General features: G+C 57.1%; 9 protein-coding genes across 9 annotated transcripts; 4 read left to right on the top strand and 5 right to left on the bottom strand.

Moving 5' to 3' along the window:
• Window positions 1–50: 50 nt before the first annotated feature.
• Window positions 51–478, top strand: BDY17DRAFT_321097 (uncharacterized protein; the record flags this gene model as incomplete). The annotated part of the gene is made up of 2 exons (XM_033736555.1): window positions 51–76; window positions 142–478. The coding sequence occupies 2 exons, from the start codon at window positions 51–53 to the stop codon at window positions 476–478; spliced, it is 363 nt and encodes a 120-aa protein (XP_033592857.1).
• A 328-nt stretch (window positions 479–806) lies between these two features.
• Window positions 807–2613, bottom strand: BDY17DRAFT_321098 (Dak1 domain-containing protein; the record flags this gene model as incomplete). Its single annotated transcript, XM_033736556.1, has 2 exons — window positions 807–2557; window positions 2607–2613. 2 exons carry the CDS (start codon window positions 2611–2613, stop codon window positions 807–809), a joined length of 1758 nt encoding a protein of 585 aa, XP_033592858.1.
• Window positions 2614–2959: 346 nt separating this feature from the next.
• On the bottom strand, window positions 2960–5194 carry BDY17DRAFT_291211 (lung seven transmembrane receptor-domain-containing protein). Its single transcript, XM_033732630.1, has 4 exons — window positions 4808–5194; window positions 4531–4743; window positions 3428–4477; window positions 2960–3374 (listed from the first exon to the last, which is right to left on the bottom strand). Exons 1-4 carry the CDS (start codon window positions 4886–4888, stop codon window positions 3057–3059), a joined length of 1662 nt encoding a protein of 553 aa, XP_033592859.1. The 5' UTR covers window positions 4889–5194; the 3' UTR covers window positions 2960–3056.
• Window positions 5195–5365: 171 nt separating this feature from the next.
• BDY17DRAFT_291215 (uncharacterized protein) lies at window positions 5366–6698 on the top strand. Its single transcript, XM_033732631.1, has 2 exons — window positions 5366–5791; window positions 5855–6698. The coding sequence occupies exons 1-2, from the start codon at window positions 5702–5704 to the stop codon at window positions 6524–6526; spliced, it is 762 nt and encodes a 253-aa protein (XP_033592860.1). The 5' UTR covers window positions 5366–5701; the 3' UTR covers window positions 6527–6698.
• Window positions 6699–6950: 252 nt separating this feature from the next.
• Window positions 6951–7775, top strand: BDY17DRAFT_307804 (uncharacterized protein; the record flags this gene model as incomplete). Its single annotated transcript, XM_033735144.1, has 1 exon — window positions 6951–7775. One exon carries the CDS (start codon window positions 6951–6953, stop codon window positions 7773–7775), a length of 825 nt encoding a protein of 274 aa, XP_033592861.1.
• Window positions 7776–7878: 103 nt separating this feature from the next.
• BDY17DRAFT_321102 (uncharacterized protein) lies at window positions 7879–10695 on the bottom strand (the record flags this gene model as incomplete). Its single annotated transcript, XM_033736557.1, has 2 exons — window positions 7879–10467; window positions 10522–10695. The coding sequence occupies 2 exons, from the start codon at window positions 10693–10695 to the stop codon at window positions 7879–7881; spliced, it is 2763 nt and encodes a 920-aa protein (XP_033592862.1).
• Window positions 10696–11468: 773 nt separating this feature from the next.
• BDY17DRAFT_245895 (uncharacterized protein) lies at window positions 11469–14486 on the top strand (the record flags this gene model as incomplete). The annotated part of the gene is made up of 1 exon (XM_033730673.1): window positions 11469–14486. One exon carries the CDS (start codon window positions 11469–11471, stop codon window positions 14484–14486), a length of 3018 nt encoding a protein of 1005 aa, XP_033592863.1.
• Window positions 14487–14590: 104 nt separating this feature from the next.
• On the bottom strand, window positions 14591–16967 carry BDY17DRAFT_321104 (YjeF-related protein N-terminus-domain-containing protein; the record flags this gene model as incomplete). Its single annotated transcript, XM_033736558.1, has 2 exons — window positions 14591–16785; window positions 16853–16967. 2 exons carry the CDS (start codon window positions 16965–16967, stop codon window positions 14591–14593), a joined length of 2310 nt encoding a protein of 769 aa, XP_033592864.1.
• Window positions 16968–17797: 830 nt separating this feature from the next.
• On the bottom strand, window positions 17798–19519 carry BDY17DRAFT_246015 (armadillo-type protein; the record flags this gene model as incomplete). The annotated part of the gene is made up of 2 exons (XM_033730683.1): window positions 17798–19219; window positions 19283–19519. The coding sequence occupies 2 exons, from the start codon at window positions 19517–19519 to the stop codon at window positions 17798–17800; spliced, it is 1659 nt and encodes a 552-aa protein (XP_033592865.1).
• Window positions 19520–20042: the final 523 nt, after the last annotated feature.

Raw genomic sequence — 20042 nt, forward strand, 5'->3', positions numbered from 1 at the left:
CACAATCGCCAAATCCAGAGGCCTTCCAATCACCTCCCACTCCTGTCAAGATGGCCACCCCCGACGCCAAGATCCAGTGAGTCCAGCAATCCCCCCTCCCAACCCCCAAACCACACTCTAACACCACTCCCCCCCAAACAGAGAACGCAAAAGCAAACCCCGCAACGAACTAACAGAATACGAACTCACCCTCCTCGAAACCCACGACTTCACCTCCGGCCCGCTCTCCCTCCTGCAAACGGCCGTGCGCAACCACACGCAAGTCGTCATCTCGTGCCGCAACAACCGCAAACTGCTCGCGCGCGTCAAGGCCTTCGACCGGCATTGCAACATGGTGCTCGAGAATGTGAAGGAGATGTGGACGGAGACGCCGCGGAATGCGGAGGGGAAGAAGGGACGCCCCGTCAATAAGGATCGGTTTATTAGCAAGATGTTTTTGAGGGGGGATAGTGTTATTTTGGTGCTGTTGAGCAGTTAGTGGGGTGGGGTTGGGGAGAGCATGGGCTTTTCATGGGCGTCAGGCGCGGATGGGTGTGTGGCATGGCATTTGACGAGCATGGAATGGCGTTTACGATGGCGTATAGCTGCATGCCTTACGGTCAGGCTATCTTCGAGGCTCATCGAAGCACGAGTGTGATTCTCAGATACTCGGCAAGAAAGAATGCCGGAGCGTTCAAGCAACTACTTCTCAGATCCAGTCAGATTTCATCTTCCTCTCAATCAAGATCTTCTCGTCAACATCAGCCAAACCAGATTGCAATGCAAATCACCCCTCAGCGAAACCCACGAGTCTTCACTTCACCACCCTACTCCAACCCCTCCGCCAACCCCTTCAAAAACACCGCCAACCCATGCGCCCCAGGATCCGGCACCTCCTCAAACCCACTGCCCCCCACATACACCGTCCGCCCAAGACTAGCCTTCATGCCCTTCGTCTTCTTCGCCCCCTCGTCCGCCGCCGCCGCCGCCTTCCGCACATCCCCACTCCGCCCCAACTCCTCGACAAAAGGCGCCAGAGCATCAACCAGCGTGCGATCACCCGGTTTCGCGGGCGTATAGCGGCTCATAGCCTGCAGGGCATCGTGCAGCGCCGCGGCCCACACTTTTGCGTCTGCTTGTTTTTGCGAAGAGGAGGAGGCTTGTGTTCTCAGACCGTGCGCGAGCGCGTTGAGGAAAATGGCGTAGATGGCGCCACTCGTGCCGTCCATTCTATCTTCGACGACGGAGGTGATGGCGTCGAGGTATAGCGCGGCGTCGGCCTGCTTGTCGCTGCCGAGTTTCTCCAAGATGCCTTCGGCGCCGCGCTTGAGGCCTGTGCCGCAGTCGCCGTCGCCGACGACCGTGTCGTATTTGGTCACTTCTGGCTCGGCGGCAATGAGTTTTTCAAGAGCGTGTTTGAGGGCTTTGTCGGCGAGTTGCGGGTCGATTTGGAGGCCGCACGGTTTGTTTTCTATTCCTGCTCCGTGGCCTTCGTCGAGGGTTTGGGTTGGGGGCTTTGTCCAGGTGGAGGATTTGATTGCTGCTGACCACCCAGTGCACTCCGCGGGTGCGTCGAGCAGGTCGAGCAGGGAGTGTTTGCTGCCGGTGTCTTGGAGCTTGAGAATGCTGAGGGAGAAGCCGAGGCCGTTGAGGGAGGTCATGAAGGTGCCGGCGATGATGCGGACGGGCTTGATGCCGTAGTCCTTGCTCACCTGCTCGACCACTTCCGTCGTGATGCCGCCCATTTCCAGCACGCTCACGCCGCCGAGGTTGTTGATGAGCAGCACCGTCTCGTCCGACGACTTTACCTCGAGGAACCCGCGGTCCTTATCACTCTGGTCGAGCATGTACTTCAACATCGTCTTGACCAACCCCTTCAGATCCGCCGTCGACTTCTCCGATCCAGGCTCATTATGAATGCCCATGCCAATCTCCACCTCATCCTTCTTCAGCTCCTCCTCCTCCCCCGCCTCTCGCCCAGGAACATGCACATGGCTCAAACTCGACCCAATACTCACCGTATTCTCCGCCACCAGCTTCGCAACAGCATACACCTCCTCCAACTCCGCCCCCTTCGCAGCCAACGCCCCCGCAATCTTATGCACCAACACCGTCCCCGCAATTCCCCTCCTCCCAACCTTGCCCCCCTGCGACCTCCCAACCCCAGCATCATCGCCCATAACCAGCATCTCAACCCTCAACCCCGCCGCCTTCGCCTTCTCCACCGCCATCCCGAAATTCAGCACGTCGCCAGTGTAATTCATCACGACGACCAACACGCCGCGATCAGCTTGCACGCGCTCGAGAATGCATCGCCGCACCTGGTCGGCATTCGGGCTGGCGAAGATGGTGCCTGCTACGGCGGCGGAGAGAGCGCCTGGCCCCACGAAGGCGGCAAAGGAGGGCTCGTGGCCGGAGCCGCCGCCGGAGATGAGGGAGACTTGCGGGCTGGGCTGGGCGTCTGGGCGGAGGTAGAGGATTTTGTTCGTGCGGTCGAGGGCGGTGGTGGGGTTTGTGAGGGTGATGGAGTGCAGGGCGGAGAGGACGAGGTGGGTGGGGTCGTTGATGAAGTGTTTTGCTGGGGATGGGTTAGCTGGGGGGTGTTGGGCGGTGGAAGGTGCACTTACACGACATGGTGAATGGGATGGTATAGCTCACGTTGGACTAGATGGATGAAGATGAAGAGGATGTAGGAAGGATCGTAGAAGAAGGAGGAGAGATCAGACAGGGGGTTACCTGGATAGCAATGCTTACGAAAGATGAATGCTACGCATGACAGCGAAATGGACCCAAGTGTGCGACGGCTTGGCTTGGAGTTGGAGGCGTGGTCAGGCGAGCTCGAGAGGGATGGCTCTGGGGTTGGAAAGTGGGGTGAAGTGGGAAGAAAGCGGGACCGCTGCGTGCTGCGCTGACCATCCGGCGTTCTAGAAGGCTGGCTGCATGCAGTATTCAGTTGCTAGGATGAAGGCTTGAGAGGTATCCAACCATCAACACGCTAATAATACAGCATTTCTTTCCTAAGCAGCAGAAACCTCTCCTCTACAAGCCTTTTCAAATACAAGATAGCTGACCTCCACCTAATCCCGCTTCCTGCCCATGATCCCACTCCTTTCATTCCCCAGAGCGCCACCCTCATCATCCCCATCGCTCTCATCACTGAATCTGTCCTCCTCTCCAACAGCAAAGATCGTCTCACCCTCCAAACTTTCCCGCGGCAGCGGCATAGGCTTCTGCGGGATGGGAGCCGGCAATGGTGAAGCGTCACGGTTCAGCCGTCCGTTGTACCCCGCTTCTTCGTCAGGCCGTTTATAGCCATTCATAGCTTCCGCATCGTCATCTATATCCATCGAGTCACGGAGCGATGAGATTTCGAAGCCGTCGTCATCTTGTGCAATCTGTCCACTTTGTTAGTTTGACCAACAATACGTTCCCGGAAGGTAAAACTTGCCTCATCCGACATGGCGAATCGTCGATTATTCGCCGACGGCCGCCACACATACGCGACAAACGCCACATCGAAAAAGTAGACGAGATTCAGCCAGCCGTCGAGGATGAACCACCGGCCCTTCCAATGACTCGGCACGAAATCCTCGTCGCCCTGCCCGGCGAAGATCCAGCTGTTGACGAAGAAGAAGACGAAAATGACAACGATGCTGGTGAGGATGCAATACCACAGCTTGCGGTACATGGCGGCTTTGATGGTCTGCTTGCGCGCGACCAGGTCTTTGGTCGTGGCGTTGAGGGAGTTGAGCGTCCAGATGTAGAAGGCGGTGAGGGTGGCGGCGAGCGGGAGGACGACGAGGAGGATGAGGGGGCCGGCATTCTCGGGGGTGACGGAGAGGGAGGCGACGGCGTAGATGACGCCGAAGACAAAGTGGGTGATTGCCAGATAGCGCACGTAGGTCATTTGCTTGCCTAGAGTTGGCTTGACGACGCCGTAGCCCATGCACACGATGAGCAGGAGGAAGAAGGAGAAGCTGTTGCGGGCGGCGCTGAGGATGGAGACGACCACCAGCAACGCCTTGGCGCCGGCGTTCATGCCGTGGCGATTTTGGAAGTCGTAGAAGAGCCAGGTCATGAACATCTCCACCACCAGGAAGACCAAGATGGCGGTAATGTAGTTTTGCACGGGCAGGATGTCGCGTCGGTGGAAAAAGTATAACGCGCCCCAGCCCATGGCCAAGAAGGCATAGACGATGGTGATGCCGGAGTAAAAGGGCAACTTTGCGATCTGAGCGGCCGGGAGCTCGCCAAAGGCGTTGCGGAATTCGACCACGCCATTGTAATCCTCGTTACTGAATGGGGTGGTGCCAACGCAATAGTAGCCGGTCTTTTTGATGGGGTAGTTGACGACGGGAGGGTCGCGCAGGTGGATGGCCTGGGAAATGATTTGCGACTGGGCGACGTCGGTAGCATTGGGCTTGAGGATGAAGCCGCCAAGCTTGCTCTTGTCACAAAGACCGTCGTCGACTGCGTACTTGTCGCAGACATATTGCATCTGCGTCTCATCAGCCTTGGCTCTGTCGCAACATATTTTCCTGGGATACAGACTGTCGGAACGGCATCTGCATCCGAATTGGGGATAGGCATGCCGAGGAGAGTCATGTCATGCCACTCAAACACCACCAGGCTCACGATGGGGTCGACGGCGTTGAAGCTGTCGGGGTTGAGGAATTTGATGAGGATGAAAGGGTCGTTGTTGCCGCCCCAGGATTTGCGGGAGTACATGCCCGAACATACTTGTCGGGTTGCCTCTTTCTGGTCCTGTCGCGATTGAGCTTCAGTACAAGGGTATCGTGGATGTAGAGAGGTGGATGTGGCAGCATACTATTTGCATTTCCACTGCCTGAACTGCATTCGAGGGCAGCTGCAGCAGCAGCACCCCGACTAACCGTATCCATCCCTTCATCTTTCTCTTGTATTGCTACTCGACTCGACTCTTCCGCTCGTTAGATCAGTTGCAGATCTTCGAGGCCTAAGCAGGCAGCCAATATCGATGGGCGGCAGCAATAGGGAGGAAAGTTGGAGGAGGACCTCCCGGGGTTCAGCGGAGGCTGTCGAGTCCCATGGGTTAAGTGGGAAAAGCGCGAGTCGAAGGGGGAGCAGTGGCCGTACTTGTCACAGGCCGCATCAAGGATCTCGTGAAAGAAGATTGGTAAAGTATGATGGATTCCGGGCCTCGAGTGCAGTCTGCGAATGCTGAGGCCGCGAAACGCGCAAGTCACAGAGCTGGACGTAAGGGGAATAGCGTTGTCGCCTCAGGCCAGCCAGCTCTAGCCACGGCGATTGATCTACATCCCTGCACAGCCACGCAGCCACCACCGCGCTGCGCCACATCACCCATGACGTGCACGCGGATCAACAGAGAATACAAAAGTTGGCCGCGCGCCGTGTCGCAAACCGATGCATTCCACACACAACCTGCCCTCATTCGACCCCTTGAGACTGTTCCATCTCGAGCATCTCTTGCATCCGCGCCTGCTTGGATTGCTTCGTCTCCCAGCCATACGACAACACAGCCGCGCCGATCTCCAAGCGCTGCTGTCGCGGGTGTCGTGTTTCAGCATTCAGGAACGCGGAACGCATACCAATTGGCTCGACGTTGCTATTGTCGGCGTCTCACCCATCTCCCCCGAGCACGACCCTTGGCCTTACTATTTAGGCCGCTGCTCTCCTCTCCTCCACATCTTTCCAACTCCTCCCGCCTCCACCCTTCGTCACCATGGCACAAGCAGTGGGAAAGTACGCGGCAAACAAGCTGCTCAAGAAGCACATGAAGCAATACAAGGGCAAGAAGGTCGAGACCGGCAATGTACGTCTTCCAACCCAGCCACCTCCCTCCTCACTCGCTCACCCACTAACACCCCCCTCACAGGACCCCTACTTCGCCATGATCGAAGACCCGCGCAAGCCCGGCAAATTCAAAAAGGTCAAGAAGCAGGTGCCCGCCTACATTCCCGAGCACGACGCCAACATCCTTGCCGATGTGCGCAAGTCCGCCTACCGCCTCGACATGTGCCTGTTCAACTTCCTCGGCATCCGCTTCGGCTGGGAGGCCGTCATCGGCATCATCCCCGAGCTGGGCGACGCAATTGGCGCCTTCCTCGCATTCAATGTCTACAAGAAGTGCTGCAAGGTCGAGGGCGGGCTGAGTTCGAGTGTGAAGACTCGCATGATGATCAACATCATTGCAGACTTCCTGGTCGGTCTGGTGCCTTTTGTTGGCGATCTGGCCGATGCTGCGTTCAAGGCGAACACGAGGAATCTGCGTCTGTTGGAAGTGGAGCTGGATAAGAAGTACAAGCCGCAGGGCGCGCACGCAGATGAGCGGAATTTGGCTGGCGTGGATGCGGCGACGAGGCGACGCAATCGTGAGTCGGGCATCTACCACATCAACGACCCACCGCCTGCCACGGCCTTTGAGGATTTTGACGACGACGAAGACATCCAGCCGCCTGCGTACCAGCAGTCGCAACAGGTGCACCTATCGCAGCCTCACCCTCCAGCTCATCAGCATCAGCAGCAGACGGGAAGCGTGCGTGTTTGAGGGATTGCATTGCTGAGGAAGCGTGTCGCGTTCGAGAGTCTGCATTTCCACGGAACGCGCGATGTTCCGAAGGGCATTTCCTAGCTAGCGTAGTATAGCCAATGACCAATGATACCCCATGAATCGTACGCAAGCCAGGGAGAGCCTGGGCCGAGCAAGTGAAATGTCAAGTCCAAACGCGCTCGGATGGCGGAAGCTGGACGTTGCCGCATCGGCATTGAAAAGCCCGATCGCTCGGGTTTCGGGCGCTGGTCCCGCGTCATGGACAAGGCTGGGATCATCATGGACGTCAATGCTGTAGATAGATCAAGGTATATAAAGACAACACCTTCAACCCCACCAACCATTGAGTGAACCCATCCATCTCTGAACCCTCCAACCTCAGACCAAGTCTCATTTCCCCACGACAACTACACTCCCAACAATGCCCTCCTACGCCATCCTAGGCGCCACAGGCCAAATAGGCGGCAACATCCTCACCGTCCTCCTCGCCAAACAACCCCCCGTCGAAATCCACTGCTTCGTGCGCACCAAAGCCAAACTCCTCAAAGCACACCCAGACCTCGCCTCAGCCTCCAACGTCACAATCTACGAAGCAGGGCTAGACGACACCGCCGCTCTCGCGCAGTGCATCAAAGACACCCGCGCCGTCTTCCTGACCGCCGCCGCGTCGGAGAATGTACCCGGGTGCGAGGTAGCGCAGCAGCAGACGCGAGCCATCATCGCGGCGCTGAAGAATTTGCTTCCCTCTTCGCAAGCGAATGAAAAAGCCCCTGCCATCCCTAAACTCGTCGTCATCAGCTCCGCCTCCGTCACTCCGCGCCTCTTCGGCGCCAGCGCGCCCTGGATCATGCAGCGCATGGTGCACCTCGCGTTCTATCACATCTACACCGACCTGGAGAAAGCAGAGGCCGTGATGCGCGCCGAGAGCCACTGGATTCCGCAGGTGTACGTCAAGCCCGGCGGGCTGACGCACGATGCGGCGCATGGACATGTGCTCGCTTCGGAGCTCAAACCGGGGTTTCTGAGCTTTGTTGATTTGGCGGGGGCGATGGTGGAGGTTGCTGGGGATGATGGTGGGGTGGAAGGTGTGGAGGGGAAATGGAGGTGGGATGGAGTGGATGTTACGGTGAATCCGGCGAGGGAGGGCACGAGGGTGGAGCCTTGGTTGCCGTATATTGTGCCCAAAGGACTGCTGTGGACTTTTGCGCCGTGGCTGTACCCTTATCTGGGGTCTTGGTTGCCTTGATGGCCTTCATTGCGAGGCATGGCCTGGGAGGTTGACGGATGATGATGGAATGATAAATGAACGCGCTGATATGACCCGGCCTGAAAGGTGGTGAGGAACCCGACTAGATGCGTATCCTCTCGAACGAGTACTTCCCAACCAGCTTGCTCTTCTCCCTCGCTCGCGCCTTTACGCTCCTCTTGTCGTTCGCGCTCTTGCCGCTTGCTATCTTCGCCACACCCCCTCGAGGCTCAAGAGACAGCAAAGCGACATTTGCATCCTCAAGTCCGTCCTCTTGTACCTGTATGACACGGCCGGGGAATTTGTTGGTGCCCTTTTGATCGACATTCTTCTCCAGCTCCCTCAGCCAGATGCCAAGCTTCTTCGCCTGGAAGCACCCGTCCAACCCAGCACTGACTTCTGCCCTCAAGCTATCGACTAGCTCGTCGGTGGCTAGAGCAGCGCTGCTTAGTCCAACCAACCACCCAGTAGTCCCAATGGCATCCACGGCGCAATTCAGCAAATCTCCAATGGCTTTGATCGCGCCATCGCTCGGCCGACTCTCTTCATCCTCGCCCAGACCTCGGAGAATGCCTTCCTGCTCATCAGTCTCGTCGGCGGCAACGTAGCTGGACGTCCATCCGCCATCGGCAAGTTCAATGCGGAGAATGTGGATGAAGAAGACAATCTCGCTCTGCGACAGCATGGAGCGCATGAGCGTGGTGATGGAGCGGGGCGGGAACGCGTGCAGGCGCGATGTGATGAGCCGGAGTGTGTCGCTCTTAACTTCCAGTCCGGCATCCAAGGCGTGCATGACGAGGTCCAGCTCGTTTTCTACCGCTGCGAGCTCGAGTTCGGATTCGGATTCGATTTCGTGGTCGTCGCCGTTTGTCATCTCCACGTCTTTGTCGGCGGTGGGATGTCCATTGGGTTGTGCTGGGGCCGGTAGAGCCAGAGGTCCCTCTTGTTGCCGTTGTTGGGCGGGCGCATTCAAGGACTGGATCACGAGTCGTAAGGCTTGGACCACCTCGGCCGCTTCCCAATGTACAGGGAGCGAAAGCAGGTCGTGCATCAACTGGAAGTCGTCATCAAGTTTTCTGATCGCCGTCATCACATCGCCGGGGTTGAGAGTTGCGGCCAGCCCACTAGCGTTGGATGAGAGAGCCTTCTTCAAATGTGTCACAGAAAGCAGGCCGGTAAGCGTAAGCCACTCGAGGAGCTTCAGCGACGGGATCAGGATCTGCAGGGCGCCGTCCTGTCCACTTCCACGGCCGAAAATCTTGGACAGCAAGTACATTGCCTTTCGCTTGTCCACATCCTGAGGGTCGAATGCTTCTGGTAGCGGCCACATCTCCTCATACGTTGTGGCATCAACATCTTCGGCAGCGCTCTCCTCTTGATCATCTTGAAGCTTCTCAATCTTTCGTTGTCTTCCAAGCTTCTTCTCGTTGGCCACAAGGTTCTCCAGGGCCTCAATCTCATCCGCAGCGACTAGTCGGTCAACTTTGGCAGTCCATTCCTCCCATTTCCTGACCTTCTTGGAGTCTCTTTCTTGATTGCGGGTTTCCTTGTAGCTGCCTTTGCCCAAGACATCTTTCAACAACGTAGCCGGTGCCGAGACAGACTTTCGATCCCGCGATAGCCCTTGAACTTGGATGGCGACAAGGTCTTGGCTATCTAAGCCAAGGACCAAACCAACGTCTGGAAACGCAGAGATGGCTTGGAATAACGGAGCATTTTCTACATCCTCGCTCCTTTTCCGCTTCTTGCCAACTTCGCCAGCAGCAAATGACGACTGCAAGGAGATCGAAGCTTGGATCGAACCAAAAGACGTTTCGTAGATCGTGGCAGTGCCATGTGTGAGTGTCAGGACAGACGAGTTCGAGAGCCTGGCAAAGCTAGTGATCGGCGCCAACCTGCTCCCAAGGGTCATGGAAAGTTGCGGCACGGTTCCGGAGAGATCGTAGAGACTCAGCTTCTCGTCCAGCAGTTGGCATAGCGTTCCAGAAGAAGCGTGAAGGTCGGTTAAATGAGGCGATTGCTTGGGATGATGCTGGCCTCCCGGTAACGAGTACGAAGTAAGAAATTGCGATGCGCCGGTGGCGCTTTGGATTTGACCCGGATCGGGGTTCCGCAGGGCATATAGCTCGAGGCCTCTCTTCGACCCCGAACGAAACACTCGGCAGAGCAGCTGAGAGGCTTTCGTGGGCACAGTCATGGCGTCCAGCTGAGCAACGATATCCGCACGGCCTTTCAGAAGTCCTCTCCGAGCAGAATCAATTGGAACCACGGTGCTGTATTCGACCTCGTAATCCTCGCCCGATTTGATCGGTTTTCCAGAATCCCAGTGTAATCTCGAGAGGTCACGAGCAACAAATCCGACGGATCCGTCTTTATAGCTGATCACGATTGATGATTGCGCTTCGTCCTCGGCGACTAGTACGTCCAAGCTCACAACCTCGCCCTCGCGCAGATTGCACTCGCTCTTCTTGGACCCCGCGAACTCCGTGTTCTCGGACTTCTTGCTCTTGACAGCCTCCGTGAAAGACAGCAGTCGTCGCTTCGGACTGTCTGCACCATCCTTCACCGCTAGGAATGTCTGCCTTTGCAGCCCTCCATTTGGCGTCGCCTTGCTGTAAATCGAACATGGTGGGCAGCAGAGGTAGCATTGTGGTGGAATGGCGTAAGAAGCGACGGTACTGTGGCTTTGGACCTGTTGATCATATTAGTCGTGGTTAAAGAATACATTGGCGCAGAACATGCACACATTGTGAATGGTCACTCCCTCGCCGTCGACTCCAACAGCAATCTCATGTCGCTTTCGTTTCGTGCCTTTGCGCAAGCTGTGTACAGGCGCAGCATATGAAAGACCCCGGATCTGATCGAGTGGCTTCGGCACCGAAGCGACCGTATAAGGCGCCTCTATGCTGAGACTCGACATTCCCACGAATAGCTTGCGAAGATGTTGACATGGACTGGAAATGATCAGTAACTTTTTCTGAAGTCCGCCCAAAATTTGGAGCATTGCGGCTCTGCGGGAAGATCCGCAAGCTCCGAGCTTAATTCGCGCGTCACGTCACGTCCCCTCGATTTCAATTTAGGCGACGGACGAGTAGAAACATCGCCTGTCTTCACTCCTTCATGGCCACTCCACAACATACCCACACACTCCACCCTTCGCTTCGATGATATCGTATGGCAGCGTCAGAAGTGCTCCTGGCCACGAATGGCGAGAGGATGCTGCACCCATTCTTCACGAAGACGAGTGATACACCGACCACGAATGGATCTGTCTCAGAGAATGATGCATTCGTTAGCGAGCCACCGCCGCAGGTCGACGGAGCTGCAGACGTTGCGAAAGAGCAGAGATCCAATGAGGGATCCAAGGGTTCGCTCACAGCCGGGCCTGTCAAAAAGCAAAAGACACTACAAGACCTCATGAAGCCCAAGTCCAACCTGAATGAACCTGAGCGGAGAGATGCAATCTCGCAGTCAATTCCTTCAGACATCACTCAAGACTCTTCATCTCCGCGGAAAAGAAGAAAGACAAGTCTGATTGAACATGTCGATCTGTCAGAAGAAGGAGAGAAGCAGGAGCACGTGCCTCAGACACCACCAATTGGAACTCCGCGTCAACAGAGCTCCCCGCGTGTCATCATTCCCGCATCATCGCCGCTGTCTACGACTGTGCCCCACAAAGCTACTGAGGATTCAATGACTCCTCCAAAGAAGATGCTCAGACTCAATGCACTTGGCAAGTTCAGCTCTCCACCAGGGAAGAAGACCGGAGACGAGGAGCAAGGCGAGGAACCGAAGAGGAGGCGAGGACGACCTCGGAAATCCAAAGAGATCGTGCAAGAGAAGCATCTCGTGGTTGTAATCAGATATGCCACTGCATCAAGTGTTGGGCCAAGGATCAGTCGTGTACTGTCCGGCGAAGAGCGAGTCGAGAAAGAACTTCCCAAACCTGCAACCCCGAAGAAACCGCGAACGCCTCGGAAACCACAACCTACGAAGTCTACACATCCCTTTTTCCTGGGCAAGCCCAAAGAAGGAGAGATTCTCCCGAAACATGTCTCCCCACGAAAAACATCAGCAGTGACCCCTGGAAAACTTCGGAGCGAAACAATGGCAAACCGATCACCATTGAAGCAGGATCTGCGGCCTGCACAGGAGTATGCTATTGGATCTGGGCTGCTTAAGGATCGACTCATGTTCAAGCATCCTGGTGCAAAAGAGCCAGCCTGGCCAAATCGAGAGCAGGCTCACGTTCGGGGTATCGAGAACTTGGACCCGCTGACCCCGCCGTCTTCAGAGGACTCTTACAACAGACGGAAGCGCAAAACGGCCAAGCTCCCATTCCCGACCAATGAATCCATTTTGACGTTGTTCTCTTCTCGCTTGACACCAGAAGTCCAAGGGAAGCTTCGTGAGGATGGCTTTAGGGATCCGCATCCCTCGCTCACGTTGCCAGCGAAGCTCCTGATAGCTGGCGAACAGATCGCCCAACGGATTGCTGCCGAGCTATCAGTCAACTTCAACGGAGATCAAACTGTACAATCATCTCCCCGTCAGTCGAACATTATTCACCCAGCATTGCACGTGCTGTACAGCAAATTGCCAATTGTGTTGAGTGCATTTGACGAGAATAGGGGCGAGGGCCTCGGTTGGGTGCAGAAGTACGGACCGACATCAACGACAGCAGTACTACAACCACCACGCGAGATGAACATCCTCCGACAGTGGCTTACATCGCTTACTGTGACTTCCGTTCGCAGCAACAATGACATGGATAAGAAAACGGCCGCGAAACTTGAACGTAAACCGAAGAAGAAACGGAAGAGAAGAAACGACGACCTGGACGATTTCCTGGTATCCGACGATGAAGAAGTCCGGGACATGGATGAACTGTCAGATGATGAAAGCACGCCTCCGTCATCCGCAGCCAATCGCAAAGGTGCGAAATCGGTCGTTCAAGGCGTTGCCGACGGCATGAGGCTCAGTAATGCACTGCTATTGAGCGGGCCCCATGGCTGTGGCAAGACGGCGGCAGCTCACGCCGTGGCAAAGGAGCTCGGCTTCAAAATTTTCGAGATCAGCCCTTGCGAGCGACGAAGTGGAAAGGACGTCCTTGACAAGGTGGGCGACATGACTGAAAATCACCTCGTCAAACATCACGGCACGGATGTCGGGGAATTGTGCTCGGCAGAAGAGCCGAGTAAACACGAGGAGGCATTCCAACGCGATCTAGCTACCGGCCGTCAAGGGACGATGAGCAGTTTCTTCAAGCCAGCGTCAAAGCCGAAGGAGATCTCGCCGAAGGAGAAGCAGATTGTACCGAAGAAGGTGACCATAGAAGCTGTCAAGGAAGCGATCAAACGACCTGCAAAGGATCAACAGCAGTCTCTGATTCTACTGGAGGAAGTCGATGTATTGTTCAAAGACGACAAGGACTTCTGGACCACGATATTCAAGCTCATCGAGTCGTCCAAGCGCCCCTTCATCATGACTTGCAACGACGAAGACCTCGTTCCTTTTCAAGCAATGTCCTTGCACGCCATCCTCCGCCTCTCTCCGCCAGCGCCAGACCTGGTCGCCGACTACCTCCTCCTGATGGCCGCGTGTGAAGGCCATCTTCTGAAGCGCGATGCAGTCTTATCGCTGTACCAATCAAAAGACTTCGACCTGCGAGCCTCCATCGCCGAGCTAGACTTTTGGTGTCAGATCGGCGTTGGCGACCCTCGAGGCGGGCTGAGCTGGATCTTCCAACGCTACCCTCCGGGAAGTGATCTCGACGCACAAGGGAGAAAGCTGCGCGTTGTGAGTGAGGGTACTTATGCACCAGCAATGAGCTCCTCTCTCGACGACGGCCTAGACGACGCGACTCGACTTTGTTGGGCCGCATGCGAGTTCGATCTCGCACCAGCTGATCTCCTTGGGTGGACCGGTGGCGACGCGGGAGCGAGCATGGACTCGCTCAAACGCTTTTCCTTTGTCGCTGACGCCTTCAGCGCCAACGATGTCTACGCCGGCCGCTTCACTGCTTCTCTGCTAGACACAACACAGCCAGAGATGCCAGAGAAGAGCCGGGGCCACTACATCGAAGGCATGAAACTCCTCCAAACAGACGAAGCAGCAGACCACACTCAGCTCTCCGCTCAGCTATCAGCAACAAGCACCCTCACCGCTCTACGTTGCGCCAACATCCTCAATCCAACTCACGCCCTCCTTCGCAACAATCTCGCCCAAACCCTCCACTCCACCAAACAACACACCCAGCACCAACAACACCAGTCCCTAACCCGCCACTCCTTCTCCACTTTCGACCCAATCGCCCTCCCCTCCGACCCACCCGCCCAATCAACCCTCTCGCAATCCTCCTTCGACGGGCCCCTAACCCCCATAGCCATCGACCTTGCCCCGTACGTGCGCAGCATAGTGCACTACGACCTCGCCTTCTCGTCGCAGCGCGAGCGCCTGCATGGCATTCTCAGCGAAGGCGGTGGAGGCAAGCGGGCGCGCACGACGCGCGCTGCGCGCAGTGCTGTTGAGGGGAGTCAGAGGGGCGCTACGAGGAGGGAACGGTGGTTTTGCAAAGACTTGGATTATGGTGCTGTGCTTACTACGGCGGGGGAGGGGTGGCCTAAGTGTTGTGCTGCGGTGGTTGGGCTGGGTGAAGGGGAGAGTCGGGGGCCTTCGAGGGATGAGACGCCGGAGGGGATGGAGGAGTAGCTTTGAAGAAGGCGAGTTGAAACTTGGAATCATGTGTCGTAGCTACAGTCGAGCAATATCTACCTCGCAACCTCTACCCCAAGTCCCCATAATCGCCATCCGCATCACACCCCCCCAACAACCTCCACCTCAACCCCCCATCCCCTCCCAAACTGCACAGCCTCCTCCCTCCGTAAAGCCACATTCACCCCCAAATCCACCAGCCCCAAACCCCACCTCTCACCCCCCACCACAGCATCCAACAAGCCCCTCACCGGCGCCCCAAAAGCCAGCACCCGCTCAGGCCGAATAGCCAACGGCTCGCCTTCCACCACCGGCGCGCTGCCGTCTATACCCGACACGCCGGAGGGGCAGGTAAGAGAGAGGACCGGGGCGCGGGAGCGATTCGCCCAGTCGATGATTTCTCTTTGCGTTGTGGCTTCTTGTTCTGAAGAGGCGGGGAAGGGGGAGCCAGAGAGCAGAGCATCGATGATTAAATCTGGTGGAGCGGGGAGGTTTTTGATCAGAGTTGAGGCGCGGGTCCAAGGGCCGCGTTTTATGTTGGCTGCGCCGGATTTTATCATGCGTTTGAGGGTTGTGAGTTGGGATTTTGTTTCTGGGTGTTGGGCTTCGGGGGCCAGGGAGGAGGTTGTGGGGTTTTCGATTATGATTAGGTGCGTTTGGCGGGTTGCTAGGTGGCGGGCGGCGGCGAGGGCGCGGGCGCTTGTGCTGTGGTTGCCGGCTATGATTACTATTACCGGCGTGTGTTGGGGTTCGAGAGGGGTAGTGGAGGTGAGGGTGGTGGTGGTGGATGTGTTGGTGCGAGAGGGACGGCGGGCGCCGGATTCGGCGAACATGGACAAGGCTGTTTCGGCGATGCCGCGGGCTGCGGTTTCGGTCATGGCTTCGGGCGTCAGGCCGTAGCGGGCGGTCGTCTCTGCTTCGAGCGTTTCCAGGGCGGAGGGGTGGAGGACGGGGCAAGGGGCTTGAGTGGACTTGATGATGAAGTGCGGTTCTGCGACCGCTGAGGCTTGTGTTCTCGCGGCAGCAGAAGCGGTGGAGATGGGTGACTTGGCGCGTATGGGGAGCGGGGAGGCGGCAGCAGAAGGGACGACTTTGGCCGCTTTGCCAGACACCGAAGTGCCCGATCTCGGCAAACCGCCTCGATCAGAAGACACAGAGGCAGATAGAGGGTGCGCGGTCCTCCCGCCACCATCGACCTGCGCACTGTTCTGGCGACTCGGGCCTTTCCTCATCGCCGCTCTCGACACGGAGTGCCTTGAGCTCGAACGGCCGTTGGGCCCGAGATTCAGCTCTGTGTCGGCGTCGCTCGAGCTGTCCATCGCCGCCAGCACGGGACTCAGCACATTCTCCGTCGGATGCAAATTCTTCCCGCCGTACGTGCCCGGCCTGTGAATCCTGTTATGGCTCACCAGTCGGTCTTCGTCGGCGGTTGTATCGCCCTGCCGGAGCTCCGAAAAGACCTGCGCTTTGTCGAAGAGGTTGTTCGACGCTTCAAAGTCAAAGTCGCCGTGATCTTGAATATCTGTCGCATCTTCCGTAGCCCAACCGTTCTGCTGCTCTTCTTTCCGTCGTCTGTTCTGTCGAGCATTAAGCGATGGCTGAGGCGACGGCTGAAGTAACGGAGTCTGTCGCCATCCCTTCCCCCTCTTCACCGTCCCATTCATGTCGTTGCCATTCCTAGAGACTTCGGCGTCCATGACGGGCGGTGGATCTTGAATACTGCCCGCAGGCTGCTTCTTCTTCAGACCCCGCCTTCCCTTCTTCTTCGCAGCAGTCCCATCAACCTGCTCCTCTTCTGGTCCGGCATCGCCTTCATTGTTCACAGGCTGCTTCCCACCCATCTGCCGCCCCTGCCTGCCTCCATCCTCCCCACTCTTCCCCGCCAACCCAATGAACGGCGACGAAGGGTTTCGAGGCAGAGTCTCCGCAGCCTTTGCAAACACAGCCTTGATCGGAGTCGCCGGCTGCTCAGAAGGTGGTGGAGGCCTCGCTGCTGGCTGTGACGGCGCCGGCGACCGGCCATAGCTTAGAATGGCCGGGTCGACGAAATCAGAAGGCGTGCGGCGCGCGGGCGTTGCTGATGGTAACTGAGCCGATGCATGCTGTGTCATCTGCTGAGTAAACGGCAAAGGAGCGGGAGGAGTAGGAAGCTGCGGCGGTGCAGCGGCGGCGGGGGTAGGAAGTAAAGGGTTCGAAAGCGGCAACGGATTAGTTGAGTTGACAACCTGAAGGTCTGCAATCGTGGGGCCGCGAATACTGTACTCCGGGCATTGCTGGCCGTTGTGAAGAAAGTAGACTGCGCAACAGATGGCAGAATTAGCATGCGGTTCATATGGTGTCGCGTGATCTCCTTAGTCTCATACCGTTCTGCAGCGTGAGCAGCTGCCCCGGAACGATGTGCTTCACTCTTCCCTGCAGCACCATGCCGCTGGGTGCTTTGAGCGTCACTTTGACCGTCATGCCCGTGAAGTCGGCCATGGTTGCGACTCTTGAAGGGTTGAAGGGAGAGTAGAGTGGGATGTGACCAGAGGAGGAGAGGAAGTGGGATGTTTCCCTGACGTGAAGCTCGTATCGGTAGCGCATATGCAGGTCCGCTTAACATTTTCTCGAAAGCTTAATTCTCGCAACGTCACTTCTCAGGGAAGGATCGTCGGGGGGAAATGTGCGTGCGGACGACATGCAACACTTAATGCTTGATGAGAAGGAATGAGGACGAGATGCAAGGCATTCGACTTTGGTTGAATTGGGTGATATCTATCAACAATGCGGAAGAAATGTCCACTCGGCCCCTCCACTCCAATCCGGCCGAGTACGCGCTGATAGATAGAGGTGGGGAAGCAGGCCATCCCTTCCAAAGGATCAAAGGTGCCCGGGGGGTATCGGAAGGCGTCAAAGGGAGTCATTGGGGCGTTTGTGTTGGGGGGCTTGGGTAGCAGAAGGCGGGCGATCGTGGACCGCTACCTGGCGATGGGGGAAAACATTCGAGTGTCGTGCATATGATCGCTTAGAGACTGCAGGGGCGTGCGTGCGTGCGGTGCTTGGGCGGGATCGATGCTGTGGCTCGTGGGGTGGGGTGTTGAATGTTGTACTGGTGAGATATGGCAGCATTCGGGCGAGGCGGCGCGGCTTTCCTGGCGCGGCGTGTCGTGGCGGCGTGCCATCCGTTCGCTCCATCGTCCAAAAGCTGTTGACTTACCTTTGCAGTCCTGCAGACGATATACATCGCCAAGACAGACTGTCCTCCTCCTCTTTCTTCTCTCCCTCTCGCTCTTCAGTGTGGATCATACGGATATAGTACCTCGCATTCCTCACATCTCCATATCTCCACCACTTCCATTGGCAAAGTTGAAGTTCTGCTGGCCTTGCTGCTGGCCAAATCCAAATTGTCCGTCCTGTCCCTGCTGCGGCGCCAACTCCACCTCCGCATCGGCCTCCTCGTCCGAGAAGTACTTCTCAATGATGCTGTACGCCTTCATGTAGATCTCTTCGTTGCTGTTGTTCTGGCAATCGTGAATCTTCTCCATGCCGCCGCAGTCTTCGATGAAGAGAGCGTAGCGGTTGACCGGAGGCTCGGCACCGCCCTCGGCAGCATCTTTGTCCATGTCGCCGACCTTGAGGATGTTCTCCAAACCATCAAGGGCGACTTGAATGATCTTGTTGTCGGGGCAGGTGAGCAGGTCGCAGAGGGGACGGATGGCACCAATGGAAACCAAGAAGCGAATTTGGTCGGGCTTTTGCAGACCGCCGGAGGTGGCGTTGGAGATGGCCCAGCATGCCTCCTTTCGCGTCTTGAAATCACCGTGGCTGAGCAGGTGGATCAGCGGTTGGACGAGGTTAGCATCAATCACCGCCTGGATCTGAGTGCTGTTGCCGGCAGTGATGTTGGAAATGGTCCAGCACGCCTCCTTACGGATGCCATCCTTAGTGGAGCTGAGGAGCGACAGGAGAGCGGGCAGGGCGCCGCAGTTGATGATGAGTTGTGTCTGGACATCGTCGCCGGTGACGATGTTGCCCACGGAGCGCAGGGCGGGGGTTTGGACGGAAGTGGAGGCGTGCATGAGCAGCTCGACCAGTCGACGAGGAATGTTCGCTTCGATGACGGCTTGGATCTTGTCGTTGGAGCCATCGGACAGGTAGGAGATGGCCCAGCAGGCATCGATCAGAACCTCGTCATCGAGAGAATACACCAGCTTGGCAAGGACGGGCAGGGCCGGGGCAATAGTGTTCCAGTCTGGCTGCGGGGTCTTACCACGACAGAAGTTGCTCAGCGTCCACGTGGCATTCCTCAACATGCTCAGCTTGCGGCTATCACCCAGCAGACGCACGAGCGGGGCAAGGGCACCCGACGCGAGGACAAAGTCCCTGCAGTGAGGGCTGTCTCCAGCGATGTTTCCCAGTGCCCATACCGCTTGTTCTCTGACATCAGGCTCGGGGCTGCTGAGGAGCTCGACGAAGATGGGCACGGCACCAGCCTCGATGACGACTTGTGTTTGTTGAGCGGAGCCAGAAGCAATGTTGGTCAGAGCCCAGGCAGCCTCGAATTGAACGAGGGTGTGGGGAGAGCGGAGGAACTCGACGAAGCGGCCCACGACGCCGGTCTCGATGACACGCTCGATGGGAGGGTTGCGTTCTTTGGACAGCAGTTTTCGGAACTTGGTGGTGGCGGCGATTTGGTCTTCGATCTTGTCGGAGAAGACACCTTGGACCATGAGGGGGAGGTCTTCGTTCAGCTGTACACGCGTGTTAGTTGGGGGAATGTAGGAGTGAGTGGGGGTTAGTGATGAGGAGCATACCTGTGTCTCCGTATTGGCACCCTCATCGTCGCTGTCGGGCGCGGCACCCAGCGAAGCACCAGGGGCACCATCGCTGCGACTGCCAATCCCACGTCTCTTGGCAAGATTCTCCTCTCGCTTCTGCTTCCGGATCTCGACTTGCTGCTCTTCGCGGCGTCGACGAAGCTCGTCGGGCTTGAAGGTGCTCTTTGCTTTGAAGTTTGTGCGGCGGTGCTCGGGAATGTAGCGTTCCGCCATGGTGGTGTCTTTGCCGCTGCTCTTGTTGGTGGGCAAAGGTGGGAGGCAAGAGCAAAGTGGTTGGGAGGAAGAAGAATATGTCAGAGGGAGGGGAATGTGGGGGCGGAAGAGAGGGAAATGGTGAAGGTTTTGGTGTGAAGCGAACGGGTCGGGGGTCGACGGGTGACGTTGGAAAAACAGAAAGCGCAGACCACAAGTTGGCGCAGGCTTGGCGGAAACGGGTGGTGCTTGCTGTAGTGACGGCCCAGAGATGCGGCTGCTGCGGCAAGCGACGCGATGGAGGACAAAGATGGGACAAGTGTCGGGTGTTGGTGTTGTCCGTGACGACCTCTTCTGATGAGTGTGAAGATGGTAAAGGGGGGGAGGGAGGTGTCAAACAGCTCGCATTTTTCAGTCGTGCTCACATGCATTCACGCCATCTCGGTGTCAGAAGTCGTGGTGTCAGAACTTTATCCTTCGTGTGTCGCCGGCGCGTCTCACGCGATCTAACCCTAAGCACATGCACGTCCAGGCCATCAAAGTG

Source organism: Neohortaea acidophila (genome assembly GCF_010093505.1).
Source record: "Neohortaea acidophila strain CBS 113389 unplaced genomic scaffold BDY17scaffold_2, whole genome shotgun sequence".
NCBI lineage: Eukaryota > Fungi > Ascomycota > Dothideomycetes > Mycosphaerellales > Teratosphaeriaceae > Neohortaea > Neohortaea acidophila.

What these genes read in the sequence shown, in the direction of transcription:
- BDY17DRAFT_291211 (XM_033732630.1), bottom strand. Translation starts at nt 4,888, where the DNA reads ATGAAGGGATGGATACGGTTAGTCGGGGTGCTGCTGCTGCAGCTGCCC. An exon ending in AGGCAGTGGAAATGCAAATA is followed by an intron (nt 4,744 to 4,807) that starts GTATGCTGCCAC and finishes CAATCGCGACAG; the next exon opens with GACCAGAAAGAGGCAACCCG. An exon ending in GATTCGCCATGTCGGATGAG is followed by an intron (nt 3,375 to 3,427) that starts GCAAGTTTTACC and finishes CAAAGTGGACAG; the next exon opens with ATTGCACAAGATGACGACGG.
- BDY17DRAFT_291215 (XM_033732631.1), top strand. Translation starts at nt 5,702, where the DNA reads ATGGCACAAGCAGTGGGAAAGTACGCGGCAAACAAGCTGCTCAAGAAG. An exon ending in AGAAGGTCGAGACCGGCAAT is followed by an intron (nt 5,792 to 5,854) that starts GTACGTCTTCCA and finishes CCCCCCTCACAG; the next exon opens with GACCCCTACTTCGCCATGAT.